General features: G+C 54.0%; 1 protein-coding gene across 1 annotated transcript; it reads right to left on the bottom strand.

Annotated features, from left to right (window-relative positions):
- Positions 1 to 315: 315 nt before the first annotated feature.
- Positions 316 to 24,346, bottom strand: FRMPD3 (FERM and PDZ domain containing 3). Its single transcript, XM_065643355.1, has 10 exons — positions 24,239 to 24,346; positions 23,588 to 23,719; positions 22,937 to 23,056; positions 22,657 to 22,793; positions 21,725 to 21,848; positions 20,948 to 21,037; positions 19,491 to 19,670; positions 9,855 to 9,999; positions 3,785 to 4,594; positions 316 to 3,179 (listed from the first exon to the last, which is right to left on the bottom strand). Exons 1-10 carry the CDS (start codon positions 24,341 to 24,343, stop codon positions 316 to 318), a joined length of 4,707 nt encoding a protein of 1,568 aa, XP_065499427.1. The 5' UTR covers positions 24,344 to 24,346.

Here is a 24,346-nt window from a genome sequence, read left to right as displayed (position 1 = left end):
CCAAACAAGCGTGGGGACGGGGTGACTGTGCCCCCTCAAGTACCATCACCAACAAGCCAGCATGGGAGAGCAAGCAGAGCAGCTGCTTGAGACCCCTGACAAGCTGGTGGCACAGCTTGTGACAGGGCATGAATTTACTCTTCAAAAACACCACCAACACAACCATCCATTCTGCAGAGATGAAAGAGCATCTTGGCTACCGCAAACCCCTGTAGATGTGGGCCTGTGGAGACGCATCCTCACCAGACCTATGCGATTTGAGAACCACTAGCACATGGCCCATAACACGCTGGCTTGTTGGTTTTCATCGCTGGCTTACTTATTGATCAACGTCTTGAGGGAGCGTGTGAGCGTGCTCATGACAGTGGCAACCGTGGCTGACTGGCGGGCGAGCTGCTCCACCGCCTGCTGGTGGCTCAGCGTTCTGGCTGTGGACTCCTCCGCAGCCTTCAGGAGGAAGGTGTAGTTTCTCACCACTTCCTCCACCTTTGTGAGCAGCTCTTGGCGCTGGGACTCCGAGCGCACGACGTACACCAGCCTCACAAATGTCTCGATGAGACTGCTTAGCACCTGGAAGCTGCTTGTGATGGCGGAGAGCATGTGGGTAGGACTCTTGTCGACAGCTGCCACGCGGCGGCAGGACGCCCGAAACTCCTTGAACTTGAGGGCGAGCTCTTTCTTGTACTCGGCCAGCTGGGAGATGTAGGGTTTGCAGTCCTGGACGTCGGGGCTCACCACACACTGCCTCAAGATGGTCAGGAGCTCATTGGTGTCCAGCTGCACTTGCAGAAACCCATTGGGAAAGCTGTAGGCATGGCCTCGAAGGGTGTTGATCTTTGCCAAGCTCCCCTCAAAAGTGGAGGTCCTTAAATCTATTTCCTGGGTCTGACTGTCACTGGGACTGCTGCAGGCTGTTGCATCTAGGACCTGAAGAGTCCTGCTCATGACTGGGACCATCTGATTGTCCAGCTTCATTCCAGGGAGTATCTGCATGGGGATGGAATAGGACAGCTCATCCTTCTCGCTCCCATCATCTGCAACGTCACATTTCCTGTAGTAGAAGCAGTACCGGATAGAGCAGCACTTCTCATCCTCCATGTCTTCATCCTGCAGCTCAGCAGGACTTGGATACATCTCCTCCTGGACAGAGAACACTGCTGAACCCTTCTGATTCTTTTTCTCCTGTGCTATCTGGACGTAGGAGGGATCAGCCACTCCAGAGGCTTCCTGGATTTTGCTCTTCAGAACAGGACAAAGGATGCTGGGCTCGGGCTCTTTCTGGGAGCCTTTCTGCTTGGCTGTATAGATGTTCTGGTAGAAATCAGAGGACAGGGATGTCCTATCAGTCTTATCTATTTCACTGACACTGTAGCGACGCAAGAGCTTCCTGTAGTGCGGAGCACCCATGCACTCCCCCCGGGAAGTGCACGTTGTCAAACAGGACACGCCGTTCTCTGGATCTGACCGGTAGTCTCTGGACTCTAAACTTGTGGATCGTATCCGCTTGCCTTTGGAAGGGCTGCTCATGCTTGTCAACCTCATGGCTTCTGCCAGCTTCTGCTCATCGGTGGCTTTATCCCTCCCTCGCCTCTCCAGTTCTGGCATGGCCAACTGGTTGGGGGGTGGCCTCACCCCCCTGCAAATCCTCTTGCAGTCGCAGCTGCGGCGTTGCTCCCTGGACATCCCTGGGACTTTTTGCACAGGGCTGCTCCTGAGCTGGCAGCTGCAGCGCCCAGGGGCAGGGGGGTGCAGATACTCCTGTGGTGGGAGGTCACCTTTGCTCTTTGGCTTGAGCAGCTCTTCAAGGAATTCCAGCTCGTACTGCTTCACCTTCTGCAGCTGGGCCTGCCGCTCGTCTGTCTCCTTCTTCAGCCGGGTCGGAAATGTTGCAGAGAACAGGTTCCTCAACCTGAAGGGAGCTTTCGGAGCCTTGGGTTTAGCTGGGACATCAGCATCTTGTTGAGTCACCTCCAAGACTTTTTCTGCTTTTTTAGAAGGCACAGTGCTGATCTGCAGGCTCTCAGATCTCGGCACCAGCTGGACTGGCCCTTTGGGTTCCTCACTGGTGGTTCTGAAAGTGCTGCCAGGTGATGGAGAGTGCAGATTGCCGCTTTCAGCTTTTAAACTTTTGGATGAACATTCCTGTTGCATTTTCTGTCCTTGGTTTGAAGGAGCTGTGTGTTTCTGAAAGACAAGGGCTGTGGTTTCCCCACCTGCCTTCTGACTTGGCTCTCCACTTGCAGCTTTTCCTGGAGCATCTTTACTCACTTTCTGCTGGTAGCTTTTAGACGCAAAAGTCTTCCCAGGTGTCATTTCCTCACCTGCTGAGGTGAGGTGGAAAGCTTCAGCCTTACTGCCATGAGCTTCCTTAGGACTTGGAGAAACTTCACAGTGTTGCTGCGGGGAGAGTTGCTGCTGCTGCTGCTGACAGTTGCACAATGTCTCTCCAGTTTGTGGACCTCCTTTAAGTTTCAAAGGCTTGCTGCTGGCTGTTGTACAGCTGCTGGTACCATTCATATTCTTGTCTTCTTTTGAGGCTGCGACCACTTGGGGAGCTGAGCCTTTTGCATTTGCCACTTGCTGCAGAGCAGCTGAAATGATGGCTGGAGTTTCACCACTTTTTTGATCCAGGACAAGCTTGGAGCTTGGTTGGACCTCTTTGGGGATCTTCTCTTGTAGATCCTGTGCCTGCTCCCTGCTCAGGGCTGCTGTGGCATGCAAAGATACCTCAAAGGCAGCTTTTGTGTGGCCTTTACATTCAGAGCCTGGCACAGGAGCCCCCCTGTTCTGCTCAGGAAGCTGGGGGGTCAGCACTGGCTGGACAGCCGAGGTGTAGCTCCGCTCAGCATGCTGCTGCTGCTCCTGTTTGCTCTTGCAGTTGGTAAGGTTGCGGCTTTGGTGAGGGAAAGCTGGCTTCAACGAAGGGCTCGGCTCCTGGCGGCCAAGGGGGCAGGGTGAGGTGAGCACAGCCTGGGCAGCACAGCTCTGGATTCGGAAAGGCAAGTCCTTTCTGGCCAGGAGATTTTCTTTGCTGATGTGTTGAGCGAGGAAATAGGCTGCATTCTGATGCTGCTTCATAGCAGAGACCATCTCCGAGACATCAGTTAGCTCTGAAGAGTTGGTTTCATGGCCAGAATCCAAGGATGACTCAGGAGTGATGGCAGCCAGGACAATAAGACCTGAGGAGGGACACAAAGAAAACCCCACGACAACACTCTCACCACACTGCTACGTGGAGGAGAGGGGAAACCATGCGGCAAGAGGGTCCCAGGAATGCAGGACACAGCATCCTGTCGGATAAACTTTAGTTAATGTTTTAAGAGAGATCACTTCTCAGCACTGAGCTGGCTTGCTAGTTCAGTTCAGCAAGAGCTCTTGGCCCAGGAAAAGCTCCTGGGAAGCTTTCCAGTGTTAGATATAGCAGAGCTATGGGGACTTGTCTGGAGCAAGAAGGAGCTACTCTGCCATAGTGAGTAGGGCAAGCAATGTGGGGAGAGGGACAAAGGGCTGTGCTGCCAGCAGGCTGGACCCAGAGACACCCATCTGGCAGCAGGTTTGCCCTGGGAAGGGCTCACACGCTGCAAAACCTGGGTGGAAACCTGCAGAGACTGAGGGCTGAAAGTGCCAGCTGAGTGGGGTCACAGCAGGGAGGAACTGGTGCTTAGTTTTTACCAGCAGCTGCTCCACGATCACATATAGGATGGGAGAAGGAGACTGAAGGGAAGAATGTACCATAGGAAAGAAAGGCTACAGTGAAGAAAGAAAGTCACAGCTGCTGAAATACCTGCGGTCTGCTGTGGTGGGGGATGTGGACAATCCTCTGAAGCAGCCAGAGCTTCCAGCGCCTGCAGGGTAGACACTAGGGCATCGTCCAGCTCTTGCGCATGGTCTCGGACAGTCCGCGGTTGCACGTTGTCTATCAGCGTGACAGGGATCTCATCGTAGAGGATGCCACAGAGGTGCCGGCCCTGCTCCTGGCTCTGGGCAGTCGCCCGGCGCTTGGGGTCGTCCTCGTCCGAGCTGTTGTCTCGGAAGCCGGGAGGGGGGGCAGCGATGGCGGGGAGCAGGGATGTTGTCTCGTCTTCTTCCTCATCGCTCCCGGGAGGGGGAAGCGACATCAAGTCCACCATATTGTCCCGGGTGCTGCCGGGCTTGCCCCCCTTGCATGAGGCCAGCCGGCTCTTGATTTTGGCTTGGCAGGACTCGCAGTAGAAGTGCCAGGTGTCGCTGCGCAGGTGGGTGTCTATGGTGTGTGCCCTGGCCCTGCTCGCGTGCCTGTCTCGGTCAAGGCCGTCCGGGTCGTACTCGTTACCTGCCCCATTGTAGCCCTGGCCAGAGCTTTTAGAAGTGGGGTCGGATTTGGTCCTGGGACGACTTTCCTCCAAAAAAATCAGGTTTTCGTTGATATCTGTCTTGCTTTCTCTTTCCTTCTTCTGCTCTCGCATGTGCAGATAGCAAAAGCTGATGAGCTCCGAGTCCGAAGCCCTGGCAGCTGGAGACCCGTCTGCTCTGGCACCGGCGGCAGAGCCACCCACCAACCCGCTCTCTTTCTTTCCCGTGGCAGGCCGGTGCGGGTTGTGTGCGTTGATGTAATCTAAAACAAAACCACAACAGGCACATTAGCAGCAGCACGTGGTTGAAGGAAAAACAGCATGGGGGGAGGCTCCTGCTCACCCTGGAGAAGCATCCATGTGCTCTCTGTCCTCGAGCCCTCAGACTGTGGTGGGACACACGTGTTCCTTGTGGCACAGCCAGGCCACATGGATGGTCTTTTGAAAAACCACCTTCTGCAACCCACTGGGCCTGTCTGCCAGTAATGAGTGTGGGAAGAAATGTCCTGCACATGCAGATCATAGAATCATAGAACAGTTTAGGTTGGAAGGCATCTTTAAAGGTTATCTAGTCCAACCCCCGGCCTGGTCTTAAATGTCTCCAGGGATGGGGCATCTACCAGCTCTCTGGGCAACTTGTTCCAGTGTTTCACCACCCTCATTGTAAAAAAAAAAAAATTATTTCTTATATCTATTCCAAAACTACCCTCTTCTAGTTTAAAACCATTACCTCTTGTCCTATCGCTATAGGCCCTATTAAAAAGTCTGTGCCCAGCTTTCTTATAGGCCCCATTTAAGTACTGAAAGTCTGCAGTAAGGTCTCCCTGGAGCCAAGTGCGATGTTTCCCTTTTTCCAGTCACCAGGGACTTCACCTGACTGCCATGACTTCTCAAATATCATGAAGAGTGGCTTGGCAACTACATCAGCCACTTCCTTCAGGACTCTGGGATGCACCTCGTCAGGTCCCATAGACTTATGTATGTTCAGGTTCCTCAGGTGTCCACAAATCTGATCTTGTCTTACAGTGAGGGGGCCTTTGCTCCCCAAGTTCCTGTCTTGCGGTCCATCCACTTGAGGGGTGTGGGAAGAGAGGGTGCCAGTGAAGACTGAGACAAAGACGTTGTTGAGTACCTCAGCCTTCTCCTTGTCCGTTGTTACTAGTCTTGCTTATCGGGGGGGATGTGCCTTCTTTGACCTTCCTTTTCTGGCTGACATACCTGTAGAAGCCCTTCTTGTTATTCTTTGTGTCCCTTGCCAAGTTCAGCTCCAGCTGTGCCTTGGCCTTCCTGACCCCATCTCTGCACCACCAGGCAGTTTTCCTAGGCTCTTCCCAGGATCCCTGTCCCTGCTTCCACCACCTGTGTGTTTCCTCCTTGCTCTTTAGCTTGACCACCAGTCTCAACTCATCCATGCTGGTCTCTTGCGTTCGTTACCTGATTTCTTACACTTGGGGATCAAGAGCTCTTGCACTCTATGGAAAGTGTCCTTGAAGATCTGCCAGCTCTGTTCTGCTCCCTTGTCCCTGAAGGCACTTTCCCAGGGGATGCTAGTGACCAATTCCTCAAACAGATCATGGGCTGGTAGGAGTTTTGGGTGATCAGCTTGACCCCACTTCTGAAGCAGGAAAACCATAACTAAAGCGACCTTCATAAATGCGTGTGCGATGGAAGGGAGCACATTCCCATGGGCAGCTTTGCATGTGCCACGCTTGCCTTGGCCTCCCCACCTGCGTGCGTGGGTCTCTCTAGAGGAAAAGGATTAAGCCCTGAGGGATACCGTGTGTGTTGCCACCAAGAGCGGGAGGGAACTGCTGGTACTGAAGACAAGGGACCTTCTGTCTCTGAGACATCAATCCCTCCCCGCAATGAGGAGAGAACGGAAGACCTGGAGGAGGCAGAAGGGAGAGAGGGACGTACAGAGATCTACATGGTGCATGTGGAAGATGGCCATCTCAAAAAAAGCTTGCATGGTATCAAGAAGCTGACATGCCTTTTTTTCCTAAATGAATAAAATCTGGATTACCATTAAGAGCTGTTGACAGTGTTTTAGTGAGGCCCTCAGGTATGGCTGGGGTACAGTCATGGTGACGGCCAGAAGAGCCCAGAGGGTGGCTGGACAGGATTTCAAAGCAGTTGAGCTCCAGCCAGCAAAAGCTCCAGCCCTGTGACACACTGACGCAGCAGGCCGCCTCCTCGTGTGGTTTGCTCCATTGTCTCCAAAATGGTTATGTGCTATAGAGTTTAATCATATAAATTTTATAAAGTTAAATATGATGACATTTATGATAAGAAAGTATTGACCTTAAAGCTGATTTGTTTTGTGAGGAATTGCATCAATGACACCATGGACCAGCAGCACAACTGATCGGTGTCCTTTTACAAACAATCTCTAGACATCAGAAATATTGTCTTGTTCCTCCCTCTCCATCTCCCCACCCATCTATTTTCTGAACTAACCACAGCAAGTTCCTTTAACCTTTCCCAACAGGTCTGTTCCCTAAACGTCTCAGCTTTTTTACCAATCCGGGCTGGACTCCACACACATCAGTTACCTGGGAAAATCACAGAATCACGTCTTCTTTCTATCTGGCTGACAGCTATGGGATCAGGTTAGCCCTGAAAGAGCCCTGTGCTGTTAAGCACTTCCCTGCAACAACCTCCCATTGCTCCCTTGTGCCAGGCAAGCGGCTGGAATATTGCTCGAAGTTCTGGCCAGTGGTCCAGCCCTCAGGAGGGGCATCTGTCTGCATTACAGGTTGAATTGTGCAGCTGTGCTGAGAATGGCTGCCAGGGGGATCCAGGCTCCATCTAACTGAGTATAAATTAAATCAAATAAATCCTAATTAAATTCATTAGCTCAACAAATTGGACAATTTGTCTCCCCAAACACACATTTGTGTTACACTGTTCATCACCTGCAGTGCTAAAACCCCAATCAAAACAATCTCTCTCTCATTTATGGACATGCTGGTACTCAGAAATGACAGCTGTGTGAGGGAACACAAGGCTCCCATGGCTGGGGACGTGTGTTCAGCGCTGGGCTGCTGTGGGGCAGCATGGACCGAAGCAGAAGCTTGCCAAAGCCAGACAGCTCTGGTGGGTCATGCCCTGCTTAGACGGCCTCGCTGGCTGCCTGTGCTGAGCCACGGTCTGATGCTGAATGTGGCCAAAACTCTAAAATCGTAACCCAGCTGCTGGATGCTCTGAGGGAGAAGGTCCTGACAAAGAGCCAAGAGTGCAACCAAGAGCATGGAGCTCCTTGGCTGGCGATGGTTGCTGGTGGGAGCGGGGCAGGGATCTGGCATACGGCTCTGCAAGGAAATGTGGAAAGATGGATCTAACTGACAGCACCCGGGCAGAGCGTGCATTTCTAAAAATGTCTGCTGTTCAGCAGGAGGTCTTAATGAGCCTTGGGGAAGATGGATATGCTTCTCATCTAGGCAAAAAGCACGGGCCAGGGCTTGATTCTACATTGTACAAGATTCTGGCACAGCCTGCCTGCAGCCCGGAAAGTCAAAGCCTGGGCTAACTTGATTCATCCCAGTGAGGCTTTCGTATCGTTCCTGCAGAGATGTGCTAATGATCAGCAGTCTCTGCTTCCTGTGATCCACTCGGCTCCTGACAGCTCAGCCTGCAGCCTTAGCGAGACCAGAACTGTGAGCAGACTTTGTTTTCTCAATACACACTAAATTCACTGCTTCTGAAGGATGCCTGAGCAGCTGGGCTGAGTGTACTGGGTCTGCAGGGAAACTCTTCTGCTCCACTGGTCAGATTTTCATTGCACCACTGAGGACAGACCAGGCCATCCAGACAGGGGCTCGCTCTTTCACACGAAGACCATGGATCCATTGCCCCATCACTGCCCTGCCCACACCATGGCTTCTCCTCACACTCCCTCCAGCCCCATGCAGAGTGACGTTGGTTTCAAGAGACGGTCAAGAAAAGGGTGAGATCTTCTGCCCCTTTTGGCATAGGTTTGGACTGTGGCCACAAAGCAAAATCTCTCCAAGGAAAAATCCTGACTATTAGCCGTGTTGCTAGAGTGTGGAAAAGCACCGCTCACACATGCTGAGACATCCCCTGAGTGACCAGTAACTGTGGGCACTGCGAGCATCCCTTTGAGCCCTTGGGGGCATTCTGGGATGCTCTCCGCTTCCTACCTCATTCCTCCGACTCCCCACAGCCGTGTGCGCCATGTGTCCCTGTAGCCCATCTCAGGGTGACCTGACTCAGGGAAGGACCACTCTGATGATAGCCAGTTAAGCTAGAAACACCCTCCACTTGTAGCCAAATGTGACTAAACATGTTTCTGTAGGGCACCCAGAGCAGATTGCACAGTGACAGTTGTCAGTAAGGTGAAGAAACGAAAGGAAACCATGCACATATACTTACACCAGCATCACCTTCCAGGTCTTTCCCTGGATTCACTGAGCTCGCCGCAGATGCTTTCCTGATGCCTCTTGTGAGTCTGTCCTCCCACATGTGCTAAGTCCGTGTCCAGGTACCTTCCTTAGACCTCAGAGGTACCGAGTCCTCTCCCAATGGCCCTGTGAGTTCTTGGCACTCCTCCCACCCCCCCAGCTAGTCCCATCTTGAGGAGGCAGCTTTGACACTCTGCCAGCTATACTGAACACTTGTCACAGCTCTCTGGAGCTGCAGCGTCACGCGGGAGGTTTAGGGGCAACCTTCCAGAGTCAGCTGGGTTGGTATTTTGCCCATCTCCAGCCACTGAGCCTATATTTCCGCATACAAAATGTACTTGATGTGAACACCCCAACCAAATGTAGCTCATGGCTGGCTCTTGTTTGAAATCACTCTCGAGAATCATCGATCATTTTGAGGGTGACTGACGCCCGCGACACATCCTCAAGGCACAGAGCACCGGTGCCTGGTGGGACAGGACCCGCATTTAGCTGTTCTGGTCTCCTGCTGTGCCCAGACCAGCCCTCTGCTCCCTGCATCTGGCTGGGCACCTGAACAGCCAGGACACCAAAGTTTCCTTCCTGATTTAGGAAATCAGCAGGGCAGCTGTGCTTGCAGAGCTGCCCATGCAGCCCAGACCCCGTGGATGAAGGCAGCAGCGTCTGAAGGCAGCGGGAGTGCGGTCCCTGGCTGAGTCCATGCGCTCACGTTGGTCCCTGAAGCCAGGATGCTGGCCAAGGAGCGTGTGCTGCATCCCTGCGGCAACGCACAGGCTGTTCTGTGAGGACCCAGCGTTTAGCTGGCAGCATTACAGGTCTTTGCAAATGGCACCTCCTGGATCTGCTCGAGGAGCTGCCAGAACAGCGCTTGCAGTGAGTGTTTATGGCCCAAGCTGACACCACAAGACAGAGCTTATCCAAAATGAGGACTTGCCTCCCTGCTCCCTCTTTTCTGGTTATAAAGGAGTCTGCTGGTTCTGCAGAGGGGAGATGCCAGAGAAACCCTTCTCCTTTCTAATGCTGCAGAGCTCTGGGTAGAGGGAAGAGAAGGTAGAGGAAGGTTGGGAAGGGTCTCGCACAGAAAGCAGAGGCTGAAACGTACCTGCCTTGATAATCTGAGGTGGGGGCGGCTGGCTGGGGGCCCTGGAGAATATCATCTTCTTGGAGTCCACCAGGAGCCGGCAGTAGCCTGCAATCAGGCAGGCGAAGTTGGTGGCTTCAGGCCACTCCATCAGCAGCACCAGCGGCTGGAAGGCAAGAGAAGCAAAGTGCATGAGGGCCAGGCGGCTCAGCCGACGTGGGACCAGGGCTCCAAAGGGGTTGTGCTGGGGCCTTGCACTGGTGTAACTGGTGAGCTGGCTGGCATTTTTAGCACCCACACAGGAAAAAAAAACAGCCAGGTGCATGTTCTTGCTCCAGGTCACCCAACAAAATCGCTCTGCACAAGAAAGCGCCTTGCTGCAGTTGCAGTTCCTGCTCGCTGGGTCCTCCAAGGATGGTGAAGGAGGGAGAGCCCTGCAGGGCACGGGCTGTGCGTGGCAAGGACCCCCATGCAACTGGCTCCTGCTGCCAGAACCCCTGTTTCATTGTAGGCACCACATTGCCCTCCCATAAACTAAGACATCTGCTTCCAGCAAGATGCAGAAGGGGCAAAAACCCATTATGGGCTCCCCCAGCCACCACTCTGAGCCCGTGGATCTTACTTAAATCTAACCCTTTGGAAAATTAAATTCGTGCTTAGGAGCAGACGGTGTCTTCTCCTTTTGGAGAGCATTTATTTGCATGCTAAAAAAGGTCTTTGCTTTAAAGAGAAGAAAAAAAAAATCAGACACGATCTGTGTGCCACCTATAACCTCACTGCACAATCTAGCAGCAGACACTGCAACTCACGGCTTGTCCCAAGGAGAAGGTTTGCTAGTCTGGGGAAGCTGTGGGGTGGGATCCACCTTTACCCACCTGGTGAGGTCCCATGCACTGCTGGGAGCTGGCTGGGCAGAGCAGCCTGTGTCAGCACAGCTTGGTGTCAGCACCACTCAAGGCCAGACCCATGAGATGGAGAAAAAATTGACAGTGCCTTCAATAAAAGTTATTATATGGCAGCTCTAGCCCTCATCCACCCCTTGCACAAAGCACACGTACCCCAAGGACCTTTGCACCCAGGTACAGGGCTTATCTGAGGCAAGAGAGGGATGTTTAACCACTGCTGTTGTTCAGGCTGCCTGTCCTGCCATGCTTAGGATCTTGCACACTCACAGTGCTGCAGGACTCAGAAGAACTTGTTTACCATATCCAGGGCAAACGACGCCCGTTTTAAAAATCACTTTAAGCCTACGCAGTGTGAAATGCATTACAGCTATTTTAGTTTTCTTGTTTTATAACCACAGGAGGTTCTTGGTACCCACTGGCCAGTTCTGTGCTCTGCTCAACACTTGCTTTTTTAAGCCACCAAGCCAGCTCTGGCAAAGGAAGACCCAGCCTTACAGCACATCCCACTCTGGAGCATACGACGCAATAAATCTGGGTGTGAAGCCATCAGCCCTTGGCAGAGCCATGTGTGATCCCCAAAACACACCAGCCCCTGGCAGGGGCTGATTCCTCCTGGGCCAGGGTAAAGAAGTTCCCTCCTTGGCTGCTGTGCAAGAAAAGAAATAACCTGACAAGCAAACACGCTTTGCTGAGAGGCTCTGCCCCTGCCCGCTTGACAAGGCTCCTTTTTCATCACAGAAAATAAACCTGAGATGACAGAGATCAAAGGGAAAGTATCAATGTAGAAAGAAAGGAGAGAAGAGATTCTCCACGTAGCCCAAAGGAGGCACGCATGTGTCATCTCAGGTGAGAGGGGTGACACCAGCTCCAGTCTTGACATAAGTGATGGAAAGGATGATGAAAAGGTGATGAAAGGAAACCGTGTGTTCCAGTTCTGCCATATGAAGCATCCTTAAAACAAGTGCCTTCTACATAGGGCTAAGCATTCTTGGGTTTTTCAAGCCATCTGTTGAATAAAGAGACGTTTGCACATTTTCCCCCCTCTGCTATGCAGCAGCGAGGGTTTGCATGCTAGCAACAAGAAGGGGAGAAAAGGGGAGGAGGTAATGGCTGATTAGTGTCCATTAGCACGAGATTAAATGAAGAGGCCAAGGCAGGCTGAGAACTCCCTTTCAAAGAGAAAACTAGGGGAATAGTTTCCACCGTGTAACCACTTAACTCCTGGGGACACCACGGCTGGGTGGCACAGTCATGGACCGTCTCTGCCTCCCTGTCAGCGCTTGTCGTTCAGCCCACGGTGCAGTCCCAGTGCCCCCAGCTGGGTACCAGCACTGGCCCTCTTTCCATCTTTGCTCAGATACCTCTGCTTCAGGATGCTCCCAGAGATGGGACTGTAGGTTCTTGCTGGCAAGAAGCAGCCCCTGGATCAATCCTCCTGAAGGCAGACAGGACCAAGACACAAGACTGGTGTTTCTTGCCTACAAATAAAACGCATGGAACATGCCAAGATGCCACAAGCTCCCTGCCAGGTCTGCAAGCAAGCCCAGCATCCAGAATGGCTTCCAGCAGCCAGTGTGTGGCATTCTGGGGTTAGCCATAACACTTTGCTCTGAAAAAGAGCATCATGGCTTAGCGAGGGGTCTTAGGAACAATTACTCTCACATCCTGGCAAGCAAGTGGCGTGAGAGTTCTTCTCTAATTGTCGAGCATTCAAATATTGTTACTAGGGATTAAATCACTTCAGGGGCAGCTTCGAGACTCCCACCCTGCTGCCACATCTCCCTGAACGCGGCCAACAGATCTGAAAGTGATTTGTGAGGTCAAGAGGCAAAGAGGCAACACGATCGCAGCAGCCTTGTTTCCTTGGGAAACCAGGCTACAAAGAGGAGGTGTCAGGGATGGCAGCTAAGGGAGATGTTATTTTTAGACATCAGCAGTGCTGGTCACCCTGCTCCATGCAGGCAAAGCAAATGAGATCTCATGGAGGCCACCAGGCACAGGCAAGCTGAGCAAACATTGACTTTCTCAACAGCTGCATGAAAAATTTCCCAGTAATGTTGCTAAGGGGTTTAGGTAGTAAATTCAGGGCAGCATTGCAGGGAGCTGCTCTAAGTAACAACAACACGGGACCGTAATCTGTGCTCTGGGCTTCCTTGCGATACCCATGTCTTGCAGCAAGCAGGACTGACCTCCTTTGCTTTGGAAACCTCCTGCAAGGAGCAGTGAGTGCTCGTGCCCATGGCCAGTACTGGCCTGGGCCCCAAGGGGCTGGGGCTCATGCAACATCCCTGCCTCCCCCTGCCATTTTTTTAACTCGCTGCTCAACCTCAGCCAGACCTGACAAAAACGCAGCAACCTGAAAGAGTGTGAATCTTCTTTTTTCTAAACCTGGCAGTGCGATAGAGCAGAGAGACTTCTGTGAGCAGCTGGAAGGCACGGAAGGATGCAGCAGGAGCAAAACCGGTGTCATTCCTCGAAGACCTACTGCCTGCCGCATTGGCACTGATTTCTTTTTGGAAGTGGCCACAAAATACAGTACCTCTTTCCCAGCTGTTAAATAGGACGTGGTGTTAATCACCGATGGAGAACAAGTTATTAACTAGAGTGACCTTCCGGGTGATCCCCTCACCATGCACCGATGGCTCGTCTCATGCCGACCAGCCCGTCCTCTTCCTCCACTTCACCCGCACGTTCTCGCTGCGACAGCTGCAGGGACTCATACCTTGCTGGCCCCGAGGGCTCTCCTTCCCTGGGATGCCAGATCAGAAATTTCTGTCTGATTTTTGTCAGGGCAGCAAGCACCTTTGGGACGAAAGCTGGTTTTACACAGAAACAAACTTACTGGGACAATCCCACTGCTCTAAAAATGCCAAAAATCAGATTCCCAGTGGGACGCACAGGTAAAGGTTCATCTCTGACCTGTAATATGCCAACATGAAAAGAAGCAAATTTTAAAGAGAATGCTCATTCTACATCTAATGCATAATATCAGCCTGAAATTATTGATGTTTTGATCTTTCACTCATACTGGTTTTCTAGATTTTCTAGTCCTAATGAGAAAATGACATTTTTTCACTTAAAAGCTTCCTGCTTGGCAACCAATCTCTCTGGAAAGTAAACCAAAATACATTTATACTGAATATAAGAGAAGAGACTTCCATTAGCTTATTAAGGATATAGCACCTTTTCTATTATGCCCTGCCTTTAAATCAAACCTTGATGTCCTGGAGAATATTCTCTTGTTCAGACAAAGGTGAAGGCTTCATAGAGGAAAGTCTGGAAGGAATTTTATGGTCATAGTTATGCTGCAGGATCTTAAGAGTCCTTATATTTAAATTATGACCTGATCTATGCATGCTATAACCCTTAAGCTTATATGCATTTCCTTTTAATCTCCCTCCTTTATCATGTACTTTGAGTCTTACCCTGCTTCCTTTAACGTAGTGCAGTAGAAAGGTGGGAAATGAATTTACATAATTTATGTTCCCTGGTTTACTTGAGGTGCACTGCTAAGCTTATATTTAATAATATAGGCTTCCAGGCCTAATGAGACAGCAGTCAATTTTTCACACGTACATTGACCTTTCTTTCCCTCCCTTTAAGCATTATTAACTCAGCTCTATCAATACCAGGCTGCTTGTGATTAGGACCATTATTTCCCATTTGTTGATCGATAAACCTCCTGCCTTTGTTAGCAACAGCCCTTCAGGTTTCTGCAGCGGCATCTCCGTCCTTAGGATCTAAGCGGCCACCAGCTCCGCTGGGTGAATGACCTCCCTGCTCCCTGCATGGTCCCTCGAAACATCAGAGCAGGCGGAGAGGTCCCTCTGTAGGCTGCAGACACGCAGGTGTCTCCTCATCTCCACTGCGATGGTGCTGCTGTGTCCCGGGAAAGGCACAGACAGGTCCAGCCGACACGTTCCCATCACACTGCAGCTGCCACCCTGGCTGACTTCCATCTCCCCTCTCCCAGCTATTCAAATTGCTTGTGCTCTTCCCCAGGGGATTTCTAATCACCAGAGTCTGCTGGTGCTTTTGGCATCCTCCACGTTTCCTATTTGTTGAAACGAGTTCTTAGGAATCCCAAGGTTGCAGCACCATCAGGCTGTGCTCAGGTCCACAGCACAGGATGCCCAAGGTCTGCTTGCCTTTTTTTTTTTTATTTTTTAAATAAGCAAAACAAATTTGGCTCTGCAGACTTGGAAACTCATCCTCTGCACATGTTGTCTGACTCGTGTTTTCTGGCTGGCTCGCGTCCTGGGTGCCCGTGGGCAGCACTATGGGTGACACTGGAGCTAGCACCACATGCTGGTACCTGCTTTGCTTTACACCCCGCTACAAAGGCTCTGTGACGGGGAAACTGCATCCCAGGTGCTGAGCCAAGGGAAATCTTGATCCCTCCCTCTCCACCATGAGATGACAGTGTTTCAGAATGGCTTAATGCAAATAAAGACTACTTCAGCTTAGGGAACCAGAGCCTTCAGGTCCATCATCACTCCAAAGCCTCACTCCTTGAGTACGAGAAATCCGATGGGCTTCAGTCATTGCCTGCATGAGTGGCAGTAATGCCAGCCTCGCAGTTTGAGGGGGCTGTCCACCATTTTCAGCTTACAATTCGGCAAGCGCACGTACGGCACCAGCCTCGGCACCCAGCGCGCGTCCCTGTCCCGCTGGGCTCAGGAAGCCAGCGAGAGGGAGAGGCGGCCGTCGGGCAGGACCTGGCTCCTTCCACGGCAGAGGAGCAGGCTGCGCCCCAGCCGTGCACAGCAGCTTTTTATTTCCATGGCAGGCTGGAAGCACACTGGGGCCCCGGGGACGCCGACATCAATAGCCAGATTCCAGGCACAGCGGCAGCCGGGGACCTTTCCGAATTAATTTTTCCTTCTTTGTTTTTCTCTGTCGAGTCTTGATCTCGGCTAAAGTGCCAGCTGGCTGCAGGCCCTGCTGGGAGACATGAAGTCAATTACTCCGATGCCTTTGATTGAATTGCGCTTGGTGAGGGGCCAGCTGCCCTGGGCTCCTGCCCTGCAGCCCAGCGTGGGGACGAGGCGCAGCCTGGGACAGATCCTGTACATTGCAGACACTTGTCCGGGCTCAGGCGATCCTGCTGCCCCCCGAGCATTCCTCTCTCATTCCCATTCAGAGGACTTCGGCAGATTTTTTTGCGTGTCAAGACTATTAATAATAAAAAGCCCAGCGGCACATAGTTACGTAAATCAGAAAGGTGAAATGCTCCATTTGAAAAGGCATTTTGGTAAGAAAAAACACCCCTTTCCTTCTGCAGTAGCTGTGGAGCTGCATAGCCGGGGGTGCAACCTTGTGGAGCTGGACGCCAGGAACTGCTCTGATGAGGAGCAGAGCGGAGCAGCTGTCCCCAGCCCCCCTGCCCTGGGGAGCAGCCCCGTCTGTGAGGCAGGAGATGCTGACACGGCCCTTCCCGGGATGCTGGGAGGTAGAAGAGGACTCTGCAATCCTGCGCGGGGGAGGAGGGGAGATGCATGCCTGGAAGCCCAAATCTGAGCTGGCTCAGGAGCACTGGCCACTCTAAAAAGCTGGTTCCAGCACCGCTGGGCAGCTAGAGGGGGAAGCCCCCAGGAGATGCAAGGCTGCAGCCCCCAGACCACCGAGACAATCTGCATTTAATGCATAAAGATCACAGGAGACGCCATGCACCACCACCATGTCCCCAGCAAATCTATGAGCTCCAGAATCAATGCTCAAACACCAGGAAGCCTGGAGTGCAGGAGGAAGAGTGGACAAGTGACAGCCTCAGCAAAGAAAGGACTTTTCCAGGTGGGAATGACGACACGATCCTGCAAAATGCTCGCACTGCTGCGGCACAGCTGAGGAAGCACCATCCTGCCCCCAGCTCCACGCTGTGAACTTTCTCAGCATTTCCAAGCAAACCTGCCCCGCTCCTTCCATCGCTGTCAAGGCAAGACCTGCTCCGCTCCTCCCAGCAGCTCCCTTGGACACTGCAGGGAATAAAAATCCTTCTTTGACCCAGGAGCAGCGGCCTGGAGGCTTTTGTTCCTCTGCCCTGAGGTTGTGCAGCTCCTCTACAAGGGGTCCCGCCAGCATTTGCCCCCCACTTGCCACCCTCGCAGTGGCAAAGAGCTAAAGAAAGCAAAGCAGAGGCACCAGCCCTGGGTTTGTATCAAAAATGCACTGTTCTGCACAGAAACTGAAGCCCAGGATGGAAAAGCTCCAAAACAACCAACTAAATACCCACTGAACAATTTATAAGACAAACACTGTTTCTCTTCCACCTGAACTAAATGCAGGTGGTTTACAATCTCCTCAAGTCTGCTTGTTACCTGAAAATCTTCCCCAGCTCCTTCCTGGCAGGTACGTCTGGGCTGCAGTTGCAGGCAAGCAGCGGATAAAGATGTTTGGGCAGCACTGGCTGGCGTGGTTGGGGTGTGCAGACCTCCTGGCAGATGGCTGCTCCATGACCTGACCCCCTCGTTTTAACCCTTAGGATCAACTACACAACATCAATAAACCTGGCGCTTAGAAATTCAAAATGGCTTTTCTGCACAAATCCCTGAACTGTCACCGAACATCTGACGTTTCCACAGTAACCCAGTGAGCAGCTGCGATGGGCTGACAACACCTCGCCCGTTCAGGGTGGCTCATCCGCATCCCCCCTGTTACCTGGGGAATGCACCAGAGCTGCCCCAGCACCAGAATCCCACACCAGGCATCACGGTGCAACGGCCCCAGGGGGACACCCCCACCTGCTCTGCGATCCGCGGGGCTCCGACAGGCTTCAGGGGTGTAACGGATTGAACGCAGGTCTCCAGAGCAGTCAGGACACTACTTCAAGCACAACCCTCTAACGGTTTATGACTCAACAGCGGAAGCAGATTTATTTGCAACCCAGGGCTGTAGCCAGTGACATGTTCAGTGCAATAGAATAATTGCAGGGAGCAGATTAGCACTGCGACATAATGATCTTTTTGCCTGCTTTTCTTAGCCTGCCTCATCCATCGCTGTCCTGGGAAAGATTAGCATATGCCTCATTTTGGAGCAGACAGTCTGGCTTTAAAACCCAGCCCTTTGGATATTGGTTAAATGAAGACAGTTAACAGCAGCCTCTGCACTGGCAGGGTGCTGCTGAGATTCACAAATGGGATGCTCGCTCTGCTCCAGGCAGCCAGAGGGGCTTTTGGTGGCTGTAGGCAGCTGCCTGGAATTTCTCAGGGAGATAAAGCGGCCGTGCATGCATACGTGCTCGCAGGACATTGTATGTGAGCTGCCTTTTCTCCAGCAACTGGGAGGCTGGATAGAGAGAACACAGCAGAAAGTCTGCTCCTCCAGCAGGAAAGGGCTGGTGGTGTCAGGGAGCTAATTGCTGCTGCAGAGCAGGGCTGAGGGGAGCTGCACTGCAGGAGTTGTGAAGAAGCCTCGTGGGAATTACCACCTAATTTATAGCAGCTGGACATCAGGATCCCTTCAGCCTCCAGCCCATCTGCCACTCCTGTGGCCAGTCTCAGCCGCGCACCGGGGGGGACGGCTGCTCTCCCCATGCCAGGAAAGGGGACGCAGCACCAGAGGGGCCCGTGCACCCCACTGTGAGCTCGATGCGCTCCCGGGGCTGAGTGGCGCTGCGGGGAGCAGACCTGATGCTGCACATCCCCCTGCGTGGTGCTCGCAGCCGGCGAGATGGCCACAGGGCTACACGGCAGCAGGAACACGCTCTGAGCGCCCGCAGTGAGCGATAAGCAGTCAGTCATGGGGTTCTAACCAGCCTATTGTTAATGTATTAATATTGTGATTTATACACACATACCCAAGGGGCATAGGCACCAAGAGAACCACGCACTCATGGTGCAGATGATAGCCCTTGGTTATACCAGCACTGTAAGCAGCAAGAAAGAGACCTGGTGGGTCTCCAGGCAGGCAGAGGGGCTGGGCAGGGAGGGCTTCCACCTGCCCCAGCCGCAGGAGAGGAGGTTTGAGGGTTTTGAAGGGTAGGGACACAAGAGAGACAGGAGACTGCAAGGGGTGAGGTGGGATGGTGGGGCCAGACCAGGGGGATCCACTACCAGAACTAGCACTGTACCACGCAACAACTAGCAGGGGATGGCAGGATGATAAAAGCACAGGGCCCAGAAGGGCATGTATTCCAAGGGGTGGTAACACTGCTCCGTGGGCTGAAGGGGAGGATAATGGAGGCAGCTGGCAAGACACCCGGGGGGTGTGTTACTGGAGCCAGTGACACTCATGCCCAGGGATGCCCAGCGATCTCTTCTCTCACTCTGAGCCTGATGCTCCCCGTCCCGTCATTTTCAGTTCATTCCACCATCCTGCATGGCTTGAAAAGTTCCACAAGCACTGCTAATGCACAAAACCCCACCGGTACCTGCATCCATCCCAGGTGTGGCCACAGCCTGCTCCTCTCCAGCCCCGAGCAGAGGCACTGTCCTGCCTCCTGTGTCACCCCCATCTGCCCCAAGGACCCTGCTCCAACCGTTGGGCAGGTGTTTGGGCCACGGCCAGGATGTCACCACGCGTGCACTACGCACCCTTAGTGTCAGTTCCTGCCTCTATGGTACAAGGAGCCAGACAAGCAGGGGAGACACCACAGACCAGGTGCCCTGTGACCGCAATGTGAAAGGGGCTTTTGAATCCCTAGAAATCTCCAAGCAGATGCTCCAACATGCAAACTTGTGTCCTGAACCCCTTAAAGGCAAGCACTGAACCCCCAACCACAGCCTCCACACCAGCCCCTGTCCCCAGTGCCTACCTTGGCATCCAGGATGCTCGTCTCCACCCGGGCCACCCCCTGGTTCTCCCTGAACAGCTGGATCTTGCTGACCTTGCTGAACTCCGACAGCACCGTGGTGAGGTTGGTCTTCAGGTCAATGACGTGGCTGATGCCGTGCCGGGGTCCCACCAGAAGCGTGGTGGCTGGCTGCTTCTCGTCCTGGTAGCACGAGCACATGGAGAGAGGCAGATGGACAGGGGTGAATAAAAGCACCGTGGGGCTGTACCTGGCTCTCTCCATGGAGCCAAGTCTCCACCAGGTCCCAGATGAGTTTTGCAGAGCAGCAGGTGAAGCTGGTGCCGTGAGCCCCCCCTCCCTGAGCCTCTCTGCAGAGCTGGGAACCGTGTGCAGGATGCCAAGTCTATTTAAAAATAAAGCACTGAACTGACTGTCCACATAAAATATTCAGGCCTGTTAGTGTCAGTACAGAAAAGTAAGAGCATGTTACAAATCTGTCTGATCTGACATTGCCTCTGAGAGAAGGTAGCAGAAGAGGGAGTGAATGCATTTTAGAAAAGAAGAAACACTAAAGCCTTGACTGAAAATCGAGATCTTTCTTGCTCTGGTCTGCCCATCACTGATGCTTCAAGCCAGACGTGGAGGGAGAGAGGAGCTGGGCAGACCAGTGCAGAAGAGAATAAGGGAATACTTTTCACCACTTACACATGGTTCAGCTCCTAGGCTGGCTCAGAGTCATTGCTTTGGGGTCAGAGATAAAAAAAAAGGCAGAGCACCCACACCAGAGTGAGTCAGGGAATCCAGGGAAGTGCTGAGACCTTGGGTGGGGGTAAAGGGAAGGGTGGCAGAGATGAGACACTTACATGGAGACCCCTGGATGGGAGGGTAGAGCAAGAGGGCCAGGGAGGTGGGCCAGGGAGTGGGGAGCCTTAGTGGCTTCAGTTCTCCTGTTTGGCTTGGTGGTTTTCCTCCTGCCATGGAGAGAGTGAGGTGGCTTGGGTGACGGTTAGAGATGCCTCTTGTGATGCAGAAGAGAGAGGAGCAGACCGTGGCAGTGGCTGGACCACTGCTGATGGAGGTGGTAAGGCCAGCCGGGCTATTCCATGTGGACAAACAGGGAACATGGTGGCCTTTGCCAATGGTGGCCTTCCTCTGAGAAGGATGGCAGGATGCTGCCAGGGCAGGACTGAGCTATAAGCGTGTGTCTGAAACTACTCCTGCTTCATGGAACAAGTCACCTCCTTGCCCAAAAGGCTGGCAAGAACTGAGCCAACCCTGGCCCTGCAGAGCAGAAGATCTGACCCACTCTCAGCAGAGGCTCTGAAGGCTTTTCTGGGTGGGCTTGGACCCCAGCAGGGCAGAACAAGAGACCGAGGGAAGTTATTTCTGTGGGAGCCACATCTCCCTTGGCTCTCCCGCTCCAGCACATGCTCAGGACCACCACCAAGCACCTCCCAGCCCACCCCGAATTACTGTACCAGTCCCACTGTGTTGAAGAGGACCCCAGCAAAGGTGGGCAGCTCGTTCAGGATCCTCAGGTATTGCAGCTTTGCCTGGGCCGTGGAGACCTAACAAAACACATCACATGGGTGATCACCACCAGCACAATGAGGGATAAACACAAGAGGCCAGCACAAACTCGGGAGCTCCCAAGCAGGGGTACGCAGTGTGTTGGCGAGCAGCTTGGGGCATACGCTGTGCTGGCAGTGAGCCGGGAGGCTTGACATGGAATGGAGGGGGTCTCTGCTCCTCTGCTGTCCCGGGCAGATGCTGGGAGGTGACTCAAAGCAGAGGTATAGACGGAGAAACCCATCTGCTTGATGTATAGCCCCACCAGAGGATGCATAACCCCCCAGAGATGTTTAACCCTCCTGGGGGATGTATAACCCTCCCCCCTGCCTTGGGGAGCTCTGATGGCTCAGCAGCCTCCTCCAGAGCTTTCCAAGCCCAGAAGCAGAGATAACGATAAACACAGGCTTAACTGATGTGTGCTGCTTCAGCCAAGCCAAGAGCCAGCTCTCGGCTGATCTCACCCCACTGATCATCACTGCAGTCCCCGAAATCCAGATCAGCTCCCAGAAGTGGATTCAGGAGAGAAAGCAGCTGCCTGGCTGTCACTCCGGGATTTATCTCCCATCCAAGGGGACTTAAGCATCAGTAACAGGAGGCCCTGAGCAGCTGGGGACAACAGGACGGCCGGGGAGCACGCTGCCACGCCACCAGCCCTGAGCCGTGGCTGTGCAGGTCGGGCTTACCTTGGTGCCGCCGGGCTGGTTCTGGTGGGCTTTGAGCTGCAGCGAGAGGGATTTCCGAAGGCTCTTCTCTTTGACGAGCTGCAGGAGCGATGGGGGCAGGAAGGGCTCCAGGCCCCATTCCTTCCTGCAGGGAGGGGGGAAGCCTGTCTGAGCCCCAGGTCAGAGACCCTGCCGATGGGAGGAGAGCACCAGAAACCAGGGATGCTGCCCGGGAGCGTCCTCTTGCCATCAGAGGGAGCCAGAGCCGCACCAGCACCGCCTTGGTGGCACAGCCGGAGCAGTGGCAGCTCCCAGCCTGGGTCCCCAAGGGGATGGGACCCCCGGCTGGTGTCACAGCCACCAGCACCAGACTGGGAAACGCGGCAGTGCCTGGCTCTGCAGCTGAGCCCAGCTGCCGCTCGCCTTTGTGTAAGGTTAAAGGATGCTGGGCAAATCCCCAAACTTCTTTTGGGGTCCTCCTGGGGTGCCATCTCCCCGCTTCTGGCAAGGCCAGCCTGCACAGATGGACTCCATATGGATTTAAGAGCCATAGGAGGGCTGAGCCAGAGCTGCGTGGCTTGTGGACGGGCTGAGATTACACAGCCACAGTGCCTTCTCCTTGCCTTGGATGCCAGGAGGAAAATCAGCCCAAGTTCCCATGGAAATGATCCTGAGCTCACAGCAAATATCCTCGCCAGCCCTCGCAAGGCTCCCACAAGTGTCTGGATGTCACGTGCAGGGGTCTTACACAGCCCCATAGCGGGACCAGCGGCTGCGTGTCACTGCTGCCAAGCCCATGAGCCACCAAGCTCCAAGGGAGGTCCCATCTCATGCTCAGCATCCCAAAACGCTACTGGGAGCAGCCCAGTTACGCAGGGGCTGCAAGAAGGAGCACAGGGAGGGGACACAGAGGAGGGCTGTGCAGCAGCATGGGGAGAGGAAGGATGACTCACTCCACGTTCTTGAGGGAGACCTTCTGGCTGGGGCGGGTGGCTGAGACAGTGATGTAGATGTGGAGGGCAGCCAGTCCCAGCAGCATCTCTGGCTTGGGGTCCGTGCCAAAGCGCTCTCTGATCACATCGTTGCGGCTCTGCAGGAGGGAGGAGAGGTGTCCTCAGGCAGCCATGGGGACAGAGCCCCCACCGAGGTGTGCACCCACAGGGCTCAGCCTGGGGGGCCCATCGTGGGCCACGAACACCATCAGCTCCCAGTTCCTGGGGGCGAGTCCCCCACCTGGATGTACAGGTACTCGAACGCTGCAGGATCCCGGCGCAGCAGCTCCACCGGGTCCTTGGGGAAGAAGCTCACACGGAAGAGGCACCTCATGCCATGGTAGTGTGTCCTCTGCACAACCTGTGGCAGGACCAGAGGGGAGCAGTGAGCCCAGGAGCTGTGTATGATTGCCTGCAGGGCAGGAGAACCCCCGCCTCTTCTCCCCTGGGCTGGGATTTGATTTCTCTCCTCCATGCACCACCTGATCCTTTCACCCTGAGAACAGCTCAGCGTTGCTTGGTGTGACAGCTTAGGCCACCAAGGCTAACGCTTCCTCTAGGATCTGTTTTATCCCTGGTTCCACACAGTGCCAGCTCCCTGGCTCTCGAGGACAGGCCAAGGATGTTCAGGAACGCTGCCTGCAGCTGCCCAGGCTGGAGCACAGAGCATCTTCACAGTGCTGCCAGGGCGGGATGGGTACAACCCTGATCGTCTCCTTCTTTGGCCACCTTTTGCACCCCTGAGCCTGGAGACCACGCCAGAAGCAAGGAGAGGCCACGCCACACCACGGCACAACTCCAGCCAAGCCCCACACCGGTGGCAGAAGAGCCTCCCTGTGCCCCAGCCACCGGCGGTGGCCGTCCCAGTGCCCTCCCGCACCCAGCAGCTTACGTGGGCCAGCGGCTGCTTGTCCTGGAGCAGCAGGAACCGGTGGCTCTGCTCCGGGCTGGAATACTCCAGGACAAGGGCAAAGTGCTCGATGTGCCTCAGGGACAGGCGGTCCTGCAACGTCACCATCACGTCCTGCAAATGCCACGGATAGGCTTGGGTGAGAGGCACCGGCTCCCGCCCGGGGTGGGAGCTGGCAGCCCCTGAGACCCCCCTCTTCTGGCACCAGCACAGGATGAGGCCTCACAGCACTGAGAGGGGCCGTGGGTTGGTACCCAGCCATTGCCGGGTGAAGTGACACCCCAGCAGGAGGTGACCGGCAGCCAGACCCCCAGCACCTGGGGCAACACTGCGGTGTTCAGAGGGGGGCTGCAGGGAGCTGGCCCCTGGCAGGAACATCCATTCTGCCTGGAGGGTAGGCTCACGGCAAGGAGAAAAGTTCGGAGTGGGAGAAAGACGGCAAAAACCCATCCCTGCCAGCTGCAAAGCGTGTCGCCGGGGAGGCGAAGGGAATATCCATCATGCGGTGGCAGTTCACAGCCAGCCAGCGCCGCTGCGGCGTTTGTACAAGGAAACAGGAGACAAGGAAAAATGGAGCGGGTAGGCGGGAGGCGAGAAGCGTCATGGTGCCGTGGGGGTTGCAAAGGGGCCCACCTTCACAGTGGTTCGGCCGTCGAATGTGAAGGATTTGATCTGCCCGTTCTCCAGGAAAACCTTCAGCACATTGGGAATGAGGAGGAGAGCTTCTTTCTTCAACATGTC

This window comes from Caloenas nicobarica, chromosome 12 (genome assembly GCF_036013445.1).
Source record: "Caloenas nicobarica isolate bCalNic1 chromosome 12, bCalNic1.hap1, whole genome shotgun sequence".
Lineage (NCBI taxonomy): Eukaryota > Metazoa > Chordata > Aves > Columbiformes > Columbidae > Caloenas > Caloenas nicobarica.
This window is presented reverse-complemented; position numbering and strand designations above follow the sequence as displayed.

Bases quoted from the DNA above. Each gene is read 5' to 3' on its own strand.
- FRMPD3 (XM_065643355.1), bottom strand. From the start codon at position 24,343: ATGTTGAAGAAAGAAGCTCTCCTCCTCATTCCCAATGTGCTGAAGGTT. The intron at 22,794-22,936 runs GTGGGGGACTCG...TCCCTCCTGCAG, and splicing joins TCGAGTACCTGTACATCCAG to AGCCGCAACGATGTGATCAG. The intron at 19,671-20,947 runs GTACAGTAATTC...TCGTGCTACCAG, and splicing joins TCTTCAACACAGTGGGACTG to GACGAGAAGCAGCCAGCCAC.